This window comes from Salvia splendens, chromosome 10, assembly GCF_004379255.2.
Source record: "Salvia splendens isolate huo1 chromosome 10, SspV2, whole genome shotgun sequence".
Lineage (NCBI taxonomy): Eukaryota > Viridiplantae > Streptophyta > Magnoliopsida > Lamiales > Lamiaceae > Salvia > Salvia splendens.
In genome coordinates, this window is record NC_056041.1 from 22,792,007 (window position 1) to 22,805,259 (window position 13,253).

At 38.3% G+C, this 13,253-nt stretch overlaps 1 protein-coding gene across 1 annotated transcript; it reads right to left on the reverse strand.

Moving 5' to 3' along the window:
- Positions 1-5,265: 5,265 nt before the first annotated feature.
- Positions 5,266-12,429, reverse strand: LOC121750146 (protein S-acyltransferase 24-like). The gene is made up of 13 exons (XM_042144619.1): positions 12,031-12,429; positions 11,078-11,218; positions 10,317-10,429; positions 9,656-9,735; positions 9,362-9,525; positions 9,138-9,276; positions 8,953-9,052; positions 8,010-8,067; positions 7,799-7,876; positions 7,579-7,677; positions 7,305-7,383; positions 7,050-7,198; positions 5,266-6,946 (listed from the first exon to the last, which is right to left on the reverse strand). The coding sequence occupies exons 1-13, from the start codon at positions 12,274-12,276 to the stop codon at positions 6,503-6,505; spliced, it is 1,890 nt and encodes a 629-aa protein (XP_042000553.1). The 5' UTR covers positions 12,277-12,429; the 3' UTR covers positions 5,266-6,502.
- Between the last annotated feature and the right edge of the window lie 824 nt (positions 12,430-13,253).

A 13,253-nucleotide genomic window follows, 5' to 3' on the forward strand; every position in this document is an offset into this window, starting at 1 on the left:
TCCTTTATATTTCTTAAATCTTATGCGAAACTCAAATGAGACTCCTAATAGCGGACATAGGGAGTGTTGTTTTTTCTCGGAATAGAGGTGTTGCGTTAGAAAAAGGTACTCACTCCATTCACAAAAAATAGTCTCATTTGTGGATGACACGGTTTTAATGAGAAATTGATAAAGTAAGAAAAAGCTAAAGAAAAAATGGGTGAAGTGAGAGAGATAGTGCGAAAAAATGAATAAAGTATGAGAGAGGGGAGAAAAAGTAGGACATGTATGATAGAGAAACTTTCCATTTTTAGAAATGTTCTATTTTTTTGGACATTCCAAAATGGTATGTGGCTATTTTTCGTGGACGGATGAAGTATATTCTTTCGGCAGAAAACATATACCCCCTCCATCCCATAGAAATAGGCTGAATTTTTTTTATCCGTCTCATTAAAATAGTCCATATAATATATGAAAATCTTCTGTCCTTCTCTTTGACTTTACTATTTATGGGTCCCACCATCTACTATACTATTTCAATTATTTTTCTCTCATATATAAAAGAGATATAAAGTTATTATTAATTCTCACGTGTTTTTTTCTCTTAATTTTCGTATTTGGCAATTTCATAAGACGGTTGAATAATGTTTACGTTAAGAGCACTAGCAATGATGGTCTATCTCCGGAGCCCATCTCAGAGCCTATCTTCATTTTTTCCTGTCACGTCAGCAGGCCCGTCCCAGAGCCTATCTCCATGCAACGAGAGCCCATCCCAGAGCCTATCTCAGAGCCCATTTCATTTCCACATCATTACTATTTTATTTCACTTTTAATTCAGAGCCCATCTCATTTCCACATCATTACTATTTTATTTCACTTTCAATTGTTGATGTAAAGTAAAGACAACGTAATATATGGCAAAATACATATTTCATTTTAAAAACCTAAATAAAGCATAAATGTCTAAATAATATAAATAAAATTACATAATAAATTCATTCTTTGATGTATTACAATATTGGAAAATAGAATACAACGAGAAGCGAATTTAAATAAAATTACGATAAAACATCAGTGCCTCTGTGACCAAAGTTCTTCAATCATATCACGTTGGAGTGCACGATGGGCTTCGGCCTGGCGCATGCCAACAAATGCCTGAAGACGCTCATTATCGTTGTATGGTAGACCCTGGCGATGAGACTCGCTTGCAACATCGTGGCTTGGTCCAACAGTGTTTTCATCGACGACGTCTGTGATTCCTTCACCTTCATTTTCGACTATCATGTTATGCATGATGATGCTGTTGGGGATATCGCAGCGGAAATTGCAAATTAAATAAATCCACAAAAGAATCTATTTAGGAGATTATGTGGATCGATTCAATTTCATGCTTGAACACGTAGAGACATATTATTGCGCAATTAATCACATAATTTAGAATTAAATTATAACGTTGAATACTTACAATTATGCTTCTCCAAAGAATCGAAGTGGCTTGCTACTTCTCCACGTGTAGATCTTGAAGCTTGAATGTGATTGCAAGACCAAAGATCTTCTAACCTATGACTCAACTCTAGATCTAAATTCCTTGTGGGATGAATCTCTTAGAAATTATAGGGATCTTGAAGGAGAAGACAAGAATGCCAAGAACACACAAAAGAGGAATTTCGAATTCCTCTATGAGAGAGAGAGCCGAAAATTCCTTGTGTGGATGCTAGGGTTTCACTTCATGTGTTGTGTATTTGTCACACCTCCTTCATCCCTATTTATAGAGTTTGTGTATGGGCTAGGTTAGGGATCTATGGGGCTTTGATTGGGCCTCCCCTATTGGACCTTCTTTACTAATTAAATTATAATCCATAATTCAATATAAGGCCAATGGAATATTTCTTGTGCCACTATCGAAGAAATACTGACCGCCCATCCAATCCGTGATTACAAGCAATCCGGGTTAACCTCTTTAATATATTATTTCCCGTGTCTAAGACTTTCTATATCCATTAATTAGTTTGTAGTCTGCTATGGACTTTAAATTAATCAATATCTTTTATTTCCAAGAGTTTGTCTAGTACGAGAAGTATATTAAAATGTACTTTGCCTTTTCTATTATTCTTGGATAAAATCCAAACTAACCGGGTTTCCGAACAATAGAACTTTTCTCAAACACCTCTTGGGGATATAGTCATACCACGCAAGCACACGATTCAATGTAATAATAAAACTGACACCAAACTGACACCATACGATTCAATGTAATAATAAAACTGACACCTCTTGGGTTACGAAAAACCCGCACCTACTGATAAGTCAAAGCAGCGTAAGATTAAATAACGTGTGCACTATATTATTACAAAGATTAAGAAATATTAAATCTCCAAGACATCGTCTTACAGTAGATAGCAATAATGACGTGTCTATATTTTAGATCCTTTCAATGCTATACTACACCAGTGTCACTAGTCATTCTCAAGGTAAAGACGACTTTCAGATTGACACTGTAACTTTTGGCGATAGGTAGTCAAAGCTTATCTAGGTTGTGAAAAAGCTTTACTTCTACAAGGTTCCGGCTGGGCCACCTAGTGTGATGACCTCTTCCACGACCCAACCTTCAATGTAGAAGACTTAGACTGATTTTACTTTCTGTCTTTTTAATTATATAATTAAATATATAATTAAAGACAGTCAATACCCATTAAAGTAAAATGCATAGCATGAAGAAAACATTTATTATTCTCATTAAATAAGGATAGTTTACAATATGCAAGCAATTTATCAAATTCATAATAAACTTAAAAATTGCTTTTTAGTATATATGTCCCAACAGATGCATGCATACATGATATCAGTGAGATCTCCAAGGTAAAATAGACGCGACGGGCCTTTAACTAATGCCCAAAGCACTTGGAGCACACCAAAAGCCCGTTCCACATCCTTTCAAGCGGCCTCTTGTTGTTGGGCAAAATAAGCCCTCTTCGGCTCAGTTGGGCATCTGACCATCTTAAAAAAAACAGGGCACGACGGGTAGCTGCCATCAGCCAAGCAGTAACCCATCTTATAGGGATTGCGGCTGACAGTGAAGTCGATGACTGGGCCTAAACCCATGCATTGTTGATTGAAGAGTGGCGAGGACTGCAGGATGTTGAGGTCGTTATTCGACCTGGCAACACCGAAGTACGCATGCCAAATCCAGAGCCGCTGATCGGCAATGGCTTCGAGTATGATGGTGGGGTGCGTGCCTTTGAACCCGGTCGTAAACTGGCCTCTCCATGCCATTGGGCAGTTCTTCCACTGCCAGTGCATACAATCTATGCTGCCAGCATCCCTGCCAGTGCATACAAGTTGCCGCCTGTACATATTCCCGCCGCTATTGTTCTGCAATCTTCGCTACGCGATCCCACATCCGGACAATGATTTGGTAGCTCTCACCGACGTCGGCATCGGAATCCGAAATGGGAGTGAAATTAAAAGACATTTCTAGTGAGAAAAAAATGTGAAGTAGAGAAGGATGTAGGTGTGTGAAATGAAGGAGATGAGATTGAGGTATTTATAATAGGAGAAGAAAATTAAAAAAATAATTATAAAATACAAAAATCGGCTCCGCCATCGGCCCGAGCCTCCGCAATGGAGGCCCATCACATGGCCGATGCGGAGCCGATGAGGCATCGACTGAGGCTATTGTTCGGCGTTGGGGCGGAGGCGTTGGGCCCCCCCTCCGCAGCGGAGGCCGGCGGGCGCCGATGTGGTGGCCGATTGCTAGGCTATGGCGATCGGCCACCATTGCCAATGCTCTAAAGCATCCAAATGTTATCGGTGCCTGACAACAATATTTTACTTTTTTTTCTTTTTTCTTTTTTGGAGGAGAACTGAAGATGAATTGTAGGATTTCTTATTCAATAAGACTGTGTAAGACAGTACTCTCACCGTCCATCATTAGGAGTCTAATTTGAGCTCAGCATAAATTTTAAGAAATATAAACAAAAGTGAGTGAGAAAAGATAGTAGAATGTATGGTTCATTTTTATATAATTAGTTTTATAATAAATTGTGAGTGGAATAAGTTAGTGAAAAGTGTGGTCTACCTACCATTTATTTATAATAAAAGTGAACCGGGACTTCTAATGACACGACAGAGTAAAATGGTAAACCGGAACTCCTAATAGCCGATAAAGAGAGTATGAAATATGCCACTACATTAGCATATGATTATGATCTAGTTTGTGATATCATGTAATTAACGATTTAATAATAATTTCATATTTAGTAAGATCTAAATCGTAGAGTAGTTGCATTTTGTGATACACAGAACATCATAATACCCTTAGCCTAATAATGATTCATAATAACTTCACCACTAAAAACATATAGTAGCACTTACTTCGTTTAGTACTATTGAGGGTTGTTCGGAATGCAAGATTATTTCACTGGATTAAATATATATTGTGTTTGGTTCACAAGATTGAATCTTAAACTCAATCTTATATGGATAATCATGTGATAATTAGTCATAGCTAGGGATGTCAATCGGGCCGACCCTACTCGGGTTGCGGGTCAATCGGGTGGGGGCTAATCGGGTTGTGATTCCTTTCGGGTTATAAAACTTCAACCCTAGCCCTAAAAGCTCGGGTTTCGGGCTAGCCCAGTGAGTTGATCGTGTTGCTACCGATAATATTAACATGCGATCAATCCAATAAATAATGATTAAAATTACTAATATTCATACAATGTAAAACATTTAATTATGATATACTTGAGATATATGCTTAAACTCAATCATAAACATGATCAAATACTAATATTTGAGATATTTCGTGGAATTTAATGCATGTTTTAGAAATTTAAATATATTTTTAGTGAATTTGAAGTTTTTATTTTATTTATTAATTATTATATCAATAAAAAATCAATATATAATTTGTATATTTAATATAAAATTAAAAGTTATTTTTTTAGTTAAAATTAATCAATGAAGTGTCGAATTAGGAGTAAATAAATAGAATAATAGAAACTTTATCGGATTTTCGGGCCAGCCCATCGAGTTTTCGGGTCTGGCCCTAACGGGTTGCGGGTTAATCGGGTGCGGGCTAATCGGATTTTGATTTTATCGGGCTATAAATTTCCAGCCCTAACCCTATAAATTCGGCAGACTATTCGGGCCAGCCCACGGGTTACGGTATGAAATAGCGTCATCTGACCCACAAAAACACTTCAAATTTTTTCTAGGTTATGATGGTTGTGTGATTGGAAGAAGATATGATGAAATAAGAGGATGTTCAAACTCATATACATATACATATGTAAACTCGAAACACATTACTAGGGGAATTGGAGGTTTTACATGTCAAACTTTTCGAACATGCACATCAAGTCAAGATCCAAGACTTGTAATATACTACTACTATAAGTACAAACTCACAAGCAAATTCAATAAACATGAATTAGTAAGAGGCAGATGCATAATAAGCAAACAAGGAGAAGACGATCATCAAAAGAGCATGGCTTGCAACTGCTGCTTCCGTTCCATATCTTATCAGCTTTGTGGATTGCCCTTCTCGCGATGTCGCCAAGACCCTCTCCCGCGGTCTTTGCAGCCTCTTCGCCGGCTTGTTCAACGAAGACGCCACCGATGAGGGGCCGATCTTCCACGGTCTTTGTAGCCGTTTCGCCACCTTGTTCGATGACAACGCCACCGACTAGGGGCGGACATATTGCTGCCGCCGCTGCCATCACCACAAGCAACACCACCACCATCCACTTCTCCATTTCTATGCTACTGATCAATTTGATTGATAACTCTCTTTTCTTTTTTCCTTTTCTACCTTTCCATAGTGGACTGCTTGCTTTAGTGCTTTTATAGCAAACCTGAAATTACAAGAACATCATCCAACCACACGATGATCGGCTGAAGTTATGTGGGGACATCTGTTTTGTGGGATGAATTATTAAGAAAAGTAACAACAAAGTAAAGTGTGGAAGTGCTTTGTTGAACAAGCATGCAGTGTAGCACAAAACTGAAGTATCTAGTAGTGACAAATAGCATTAAAAAATGCAGAACATTCATACTACTCCCTCCGTCCCTATGTAGTAGAGGCGTTTCTTTTCAACATGAGATTCAAGAAAAATTGTTTTAGTAAATTAAGTAAAGGGAGAATAAAGTAGAAAAGAAAAAAAGAAAGAGAGTTGAAGACAAAATAAGTAAGAAAGAAGAAATTTTACCAAAAAAATAAAATGATTCAACTACAGTGAGCCAACTAAAAAAGGAACACGACTCTACTACAGAGAGACAGATTTTTTTTCTTCACGTCTATCCCCTTTCCTATGGTGCAACAGCCACAATGCACACTAACAGAGGCGGACAAGGCTACTTGGGGAAAGAAACCACTACGAATGCTACAACATACAACAAGAATTTAAACAAGGGAGGAAAAAATCAAGATGATCGAGCAAGACAAAAATGTGTTTCCAGGGATTTATCAACAGTGTGGATTGTGTTATGCAGTCATTCGCCTATAGTAAACAACGATTTGTCATGACGCCACTGCAGCATGAGAAACATTTCGGCCTAATCCGATATCCAGACCTGCAGGGACATGACTATCAGTGTGACTTTGACGATGCCTTTGGCTGTGGCTTGGACTATGGCTGCATTGAGAAGAATGAATGTGGCCCTGATGTGAATTAGAGATTTTATCCACATCAATTAATATATGGCCGTTTCCGTTTGGTTGATGACTATGGCTCACACCGTTTGTATGGTTTGCATCCTGTGTCATATTTATCATCCCTATTACGCCAGGTTCCCCTGATTCTCCGGCGTGCTCTATATCTTCGTTATAACCATTTATCAAGAAATCTGTGCAGTTCTTCTTGCAGCCGTGATCAAACAGATTACGAAATCGACCATCTGGCCCTCGTAAGTAACTGTACCTCAGCATGTTTGCCATTTCATTTGTTGTTACATTGCGAGCAATCTGTAGCACGATACAATATATTTTAAAAAACTCAACAGAAAAAAAATAGAAATCAACCTGTACGAAATCATAAAACAAGCAGATGAAGATTCTGAAAGTTTACCTGAGAAGCCTGTACACAAGTCAAAATTCCGACAGGAAAAAGGATGAAAGCATCTGCAACTAAAAATGCTAAAGTGCCAACATGTTGATTACCAACATGGCTTAACCAGGCACCAAAGGTAGATGGGGCCAATGGGTCTGTCAACAATCCTGCAATGACGTGAAAGTTTTCACATGATAGCAAGATACAGCTTAGATGCTCACAAAATTTAAAAGAGCTTCATGCTATAATAAGCAAAGGAAAATGTGTTCTCACTTATCAAAGCCACTGAACCAGTTATCAGTAATGCCAGAACTTCGAGAACAAGAAGCAAGAAAAAATCCCACTTGTTTTTCTGTCAAGATGAAGAAAAGAAAGCACCAACACACTTCAGATTACCGTTAGACCGAAGAATCCTAAGTCCGATAAGATTTCACAACGGAACAATAGAATTTTAGATCAGTTAACATATCGGTAGAACATGGGAAACATCCGCTTAGCTTACTTCATATCAGTTAAAAGGAAACAGGAAAATAATACGTGTAAGTACCTTGCCAATGCAATTGGACACCCATGGGCAATGATGGTCAAATTGCTCGACACAACGATCACAGGTGGAACAATGTTTAGCACGAAGAGGTCTAACAATCTGAAAAATAAACATGAAATTTCAACGAGTAGATAAAAAATGTACTATAAATTTGATGGCAGGATAATTTGTTTAAATTTGATGGAGACAAACAACATGCAAGGTGAAAAAATAATACTACCTTGCAAGTTGCACAAAGCTGAGACCAATTTCCTCTAATCAACGCAGGATTATTTATTTCGATCTTCAGCAAAGGCTCCTACAGAGAATCAATAAAGTCAATACCAGGAAAAATTACACATACATGAAAAGGCAAGCTTTTGCACATAACTAAAGGTAAGAGCCATAAATTGAAACAATGAACGACTAAACTAATCCCCGTGCATACTTACATCATCTTTCATGCTTGCTGGATCACGTACATTCATTCTGATAAAGCCAGGGTCCTTGCTACAATTTAGAAGCGCACACAAAGTTAGACTCAAAGCCAATCCAGTTATTATACAGAGAGCAGTTTTACAAAAAAATTGTTAGAAAGATGGGAATGTTAGGTAAGTTTTAGCAGTACAATGACTGACAACATCATGATAATAATAATCAGAAGGTCCAGAAAAAAATTTAAATATATTAAGATCAGTATCATTTTAAAAGACAATAAAAACCTACTAACTACGTCAGGGATTAAATTTCCCACTTTGACTCCGCGTGGATTTTAAGAAAAACAACGGAAAGTTGGTGAAATATTCTCGTCTTTCTATTTCGGTCCGTCCATAAAAAATAGCCCCATCCAAAAATGGAAAGTTTTTTTCAAAAATTTTATCCACCTTTTCTCCTTCTCTCTCTTACTTTACCGATTTCTCATTAAAACCCGTTCCTTCCACCCATGGGACTATTTTTGCTGGATGGAGGGAGTACATTAGTTTTATAATAAATTGTGAGTGGAATGAGTTAGTGGATGTGGGTCCGTTTACCAAAAAAAATAAAAGTGAAATGGGACATTTAATAGTGGACATCTCAAAATTGTAATATGAGACATTTAAAAATAGACAGAGCAAGTCGATTAGTAGGAAAAGCTGCATTTTGCATCTCAATGTCAAAGAACTATAGACCAAATTTGAGCACCATAAATTAATGGACAAACATCTACTAAGTACTAACAAATATGCCCATTAGGATACTTCATTTCACTAATGCAAGTTCCAGGTAGTGACACATTAGAATATGATTGGTATATAAATATAACCCAAACTAAATGAACTATTCTTACATACACGCATAAAATCCACCAAAGAAAAAGAAAAACATACTAAAACACATTAAATATCGTAGAGTTACCTGCTACATCTGTAAAAGAAAACTAGACCTATTGAAGCCAATAACACACCCATCCAGGCAAAAAGACTAAAGCCAGCTGTTAGCCTTGGAAGATTTGAAGCTGCATAAACCACCAAAGCAAATAAATTATTTTGTCAAAATAACAATTAATATATAGATTAACATAGATCGGTCTAGAGATATACCTGTAATAACTGAATGTATATATATTGCAAGCATCAGGAAAACTATACACAAAAGAATTGGAGCAAGTCCAAGTTTAGAAAGTTTGCCGATAAAACTGTTGTTATCCCATCTTTTGTCAAGCAACCTTCTAGCATTTCCCTGTAAATCAAATCCCAAGATTAGTCAGATTGAATAAATTTTGAAGTAAAGAAAGATGGAATAAAAGAGTTTCCAGAGTACCTACAAGGAAAAATGCAACTTGTCTATGATTTTTATCTGCAGCTAGCTGCGCAGGGGTAAGGCCGGTGTTTTCTGTTAGCATCAAATCTTCTTTCTTCCCTGCCATCACCAGAACAGTGCATGCTTCTAAGTTACCCCTAATGGCAGCCCAGTGCAGTGGTGTGCAGCCTAGAAGATAAAAATTCATGTCAGATGCTTCTGAAGCAGGTAGCAGGACACAATTTTACAAAATAAATACAGAGACAAATATGAGGAACAAAACACGATTATACATCCAGCATGGAGCATTTCAACTAACCTTCTTTATCTTGCTGCACTCTATGAGCATTCAGATATATTAAAAGGCGAATGCAGTCAGCAAATCCCTTGTAAGCAGCCCTACAGTCATCAGCAAAATAATAAACTAAAATAAGCAAATAAAAACCACTTAAAAAGACTAACAAGCAAAATGAGAAATAAAATGCCAAAGACAGTAGCTGTAAGTCGTACACTACAAGAGAACTCAATGCATGTTATCTATCAAAAGTAACCATAAACACGGACCAGGCTTATAAGGAAGACGTTAACATAATATGATAGAATTTATTGCTGACAAGAACATTAAAAGAGTGCACATATGGCATACATACAGTAACCAAGTGATAAATAGCTTGAACAAAACCAGAAAGGGAATCCAAATCAAAATGCTAGAGTAGGGAGCCCATATCTATAATTATCTAAAGCAAAGGTGCCACTGCCACCTTAAAGAATTCAAACTAGTAATACCAACATGAATGATAATGGTCCCAAATATCCAAGGGATCAGAAAATTGGAACATCAATCTTGCTTCCTTACAAATTTAAAGCTTCCTTGCCTAAAATCTTTAATATAGTTGAAGAAAGTCTATAATGGATACAAAGATTAGATAAAAGAAATAATTGCATGCCAACAGAAAATCACAATTACATCGATCAAGTACCAGTGCAATGGGCTTCTACCATCATTATCAGGGACATCAGCATCAGCATTCCACTTTGTGACAATGTGACACAGGAAAGCCGTCTGACCATGCTGTGCTGCAACATGTGTTGTCTGTAACCATAGGAAGTGTGAGAATGAATGTTCAAGAAATGTGGCAGCCCTGCATTGCAGGAGCAAAAAAAGTAGCCTGGATAAACATCATTAAAATGATTGTAATTGGAATCTAGATGACAAAATGATGCTCGAGTGCAATCTAATAGTGCAAGAGTAGAGTCAATAATATCATTCTCGAAATCCTTAATAGAACTTCTAGAAAATTATGTTCAGTTCTCAAATCAAACCTTAACTGACCAGGAATGGACATAATTTTTATGCCTTTTTGGCTCTTGCAACTTGTGTTTTACATATCAGGACTCGAGCTTGTAATCTAATGATAGTTCCGTTGCTTGGAAATGTAATATTGAGGTAGTTTAATATCTACATTCAGAACCATATTATAAACATCAATCACAAACCCCAAAATTTGCTTGACGATTGTCAAGATCCATGTGAAATAGTGGCAAAAAATGTTGTTGTCACCATCAGACATCTATCAACCCCTGTCTGAAACACTAAATAACTTTGCAACACAATGCAATATTTGTGGAAAGATAACAAAAGAGTGATTATGTGTCTTTTCACTAATTCGTCTTCTGCACAGTTCATCTAGAACTTTGATCAATTATTTGCAATTAGTAATAGTAGATTGTAAAAGAAAACCTGATAACCATTGAGATCAGCTAAACCAACACGAGCACCCTCCTGCAGAAGAAGCTCAGCAACCTGAATTGCACCCTTCACTGCACTCCAATGCAAAGCTGTTTGTCCAGTATGATCACGTGCATTAATATCACCTCCATGCTGTCAACAACAAACCACATAGGACAATCAGATAACTCATCACAGTCCGTTACAAAACAATATATATATACAAGGGATGGTGATAATTAGTTGCATGCCATTATAGGTGACATCTGCTTACATCCATAAAATCTAAGAATGATTGACATCAAATGATCAGACAAGAATCAGAATCTAGATGAGACTATATACGCCTTCTTCACATATAGAAAGCACACAAAGCTTCCAATATACAATTATACACAACATAATGCATCACCAGATGCATATGCTGTAAGTGATTATAACTGTAACACCCCCATGCAACCTTCTGTTTTAAGATCCAAAGACGACATGTCTAGTACATACTGAAATTCCCAAGTGTACCTTCTAAAATTTCCAGCCTATAATATCTATCATACTATAAAGCATTTGGGCAAAGCATAATCAAACAGAACCTGAGGTCGGAAGATGAAGCAACCAAACCCCTAGACCACTAAACTTTCAGGACATGACCATGTACGCCCGAAAAGATGAAAAAATACAATGGCATTAACACGAAATGAGTTTGTGTAGTACAAACTATTCCACAATTAAGTACAGAAAATGGCAAAATGCAACCAGCAGCACTCAGTTTTTGACATGCTCAGTTATAAATCCACCCAAAACCATAAATAGTAGTACTCCTAATCAATCAATTTCTCCCCAAACAGTAAAATCGGTGATAATACAATAACACTAGATGCACATTGCCTAATCCGGAACCCTCCTCAAAGGGAATAACAACGGCAATGTCCGGCCAAAAAAAAAATGGAAAGGAAAATCATCTGTACCTCAACAATGTACTGCGCTGCGGCGGTTCGATTATTAAGCGCCGCCCACTGGAGAGCGTAGTAGCCGAGGGCGTCGGGCTCCGCGACGGAGCAACCACCAGTCTCGACTAATCTCTGGAGCTTATCCATATCCCCATAGGCAGCGGCTGTGTAGACATCGTTCCTCAAGCTGTCGTCCTCTGGCGCGGAGTCCGTTGGAGGATCCCTCGATTCCAGCTCCTCCACAACTTCGATCTCCGACGGCATAATACAAATTTCCGATAAATATGGATGGGACGCACGGAGATCAACAAGGGAGGATTCGAATTGATGATCAAACAATGGCGTGGGTGTTGTGTGTGACTAATTCTTAGGGGTTTTCTCGGAAGAAGACAGGGAGTTGACTGACTTCATGCTACCATGTAGTAATGCCCAATGTTTACAGTTCAGCGGTTTGAACCGGAACCGTGAGATTTAAATGAAACTGAAATCGTCACTTTTGGAACCGTGGACTGGTTCAGGTTCCAACTTCCGGAACTGAAACCTGTGCTGGAACCGCGAAAGACCACCAAAAACCGTAAAATTGAACCGGAACAGCAAAAATCAGCCGAAACTGGCGGTTCGGAACCGAACCAGAGCTCGAAGAAAACCGTCGGCTCGGAACCAAAACCGAAACGGGCGTTTTTTAAACCAGAACCGTAACCACGGGATACGCTCAAGGTTCGGTTCCGATACAAGATTTTCCTAAACCGAAACTGACAATTTCAAACCATAAATGACGGTTTTAGAACCTTGGGCATGTCTACGGCCATGGATGGAATCACAAACCCATGATATTATTCCCCTTAATTTTTGTCTTAGAGCATCTCCTATGGCGCCCCTCCGGTAGGACGTCCGGTCGGACACCGGGAAGGGCGACGGGACGTCCGCCGTTGGGAGGTCGGAGGTCGGATACGGACGTCCCGTGAGGACGTCGGGTGTCCTCGGACGTCCCGGGGACGGGCGGGTGGACGGGCGCCACTGTGGCGAAGGTCGGACGTCCCGGTCGGACGTCCGATATTTGTTTTTTTTTTTTTTTTTTTAAATTCTATATATACGGCTCGTTGAACTTCATTTCATTTGCACCACTTGTGTTAACAAGTTTCTCTCTTCTTTTACTACAAATTTCATTTCTACAAATTAAATTATTGTGATTTTTTTAATTGCGGGATGTCCTAGTGGGAAGGGCGATGGGAAGGGCGGAT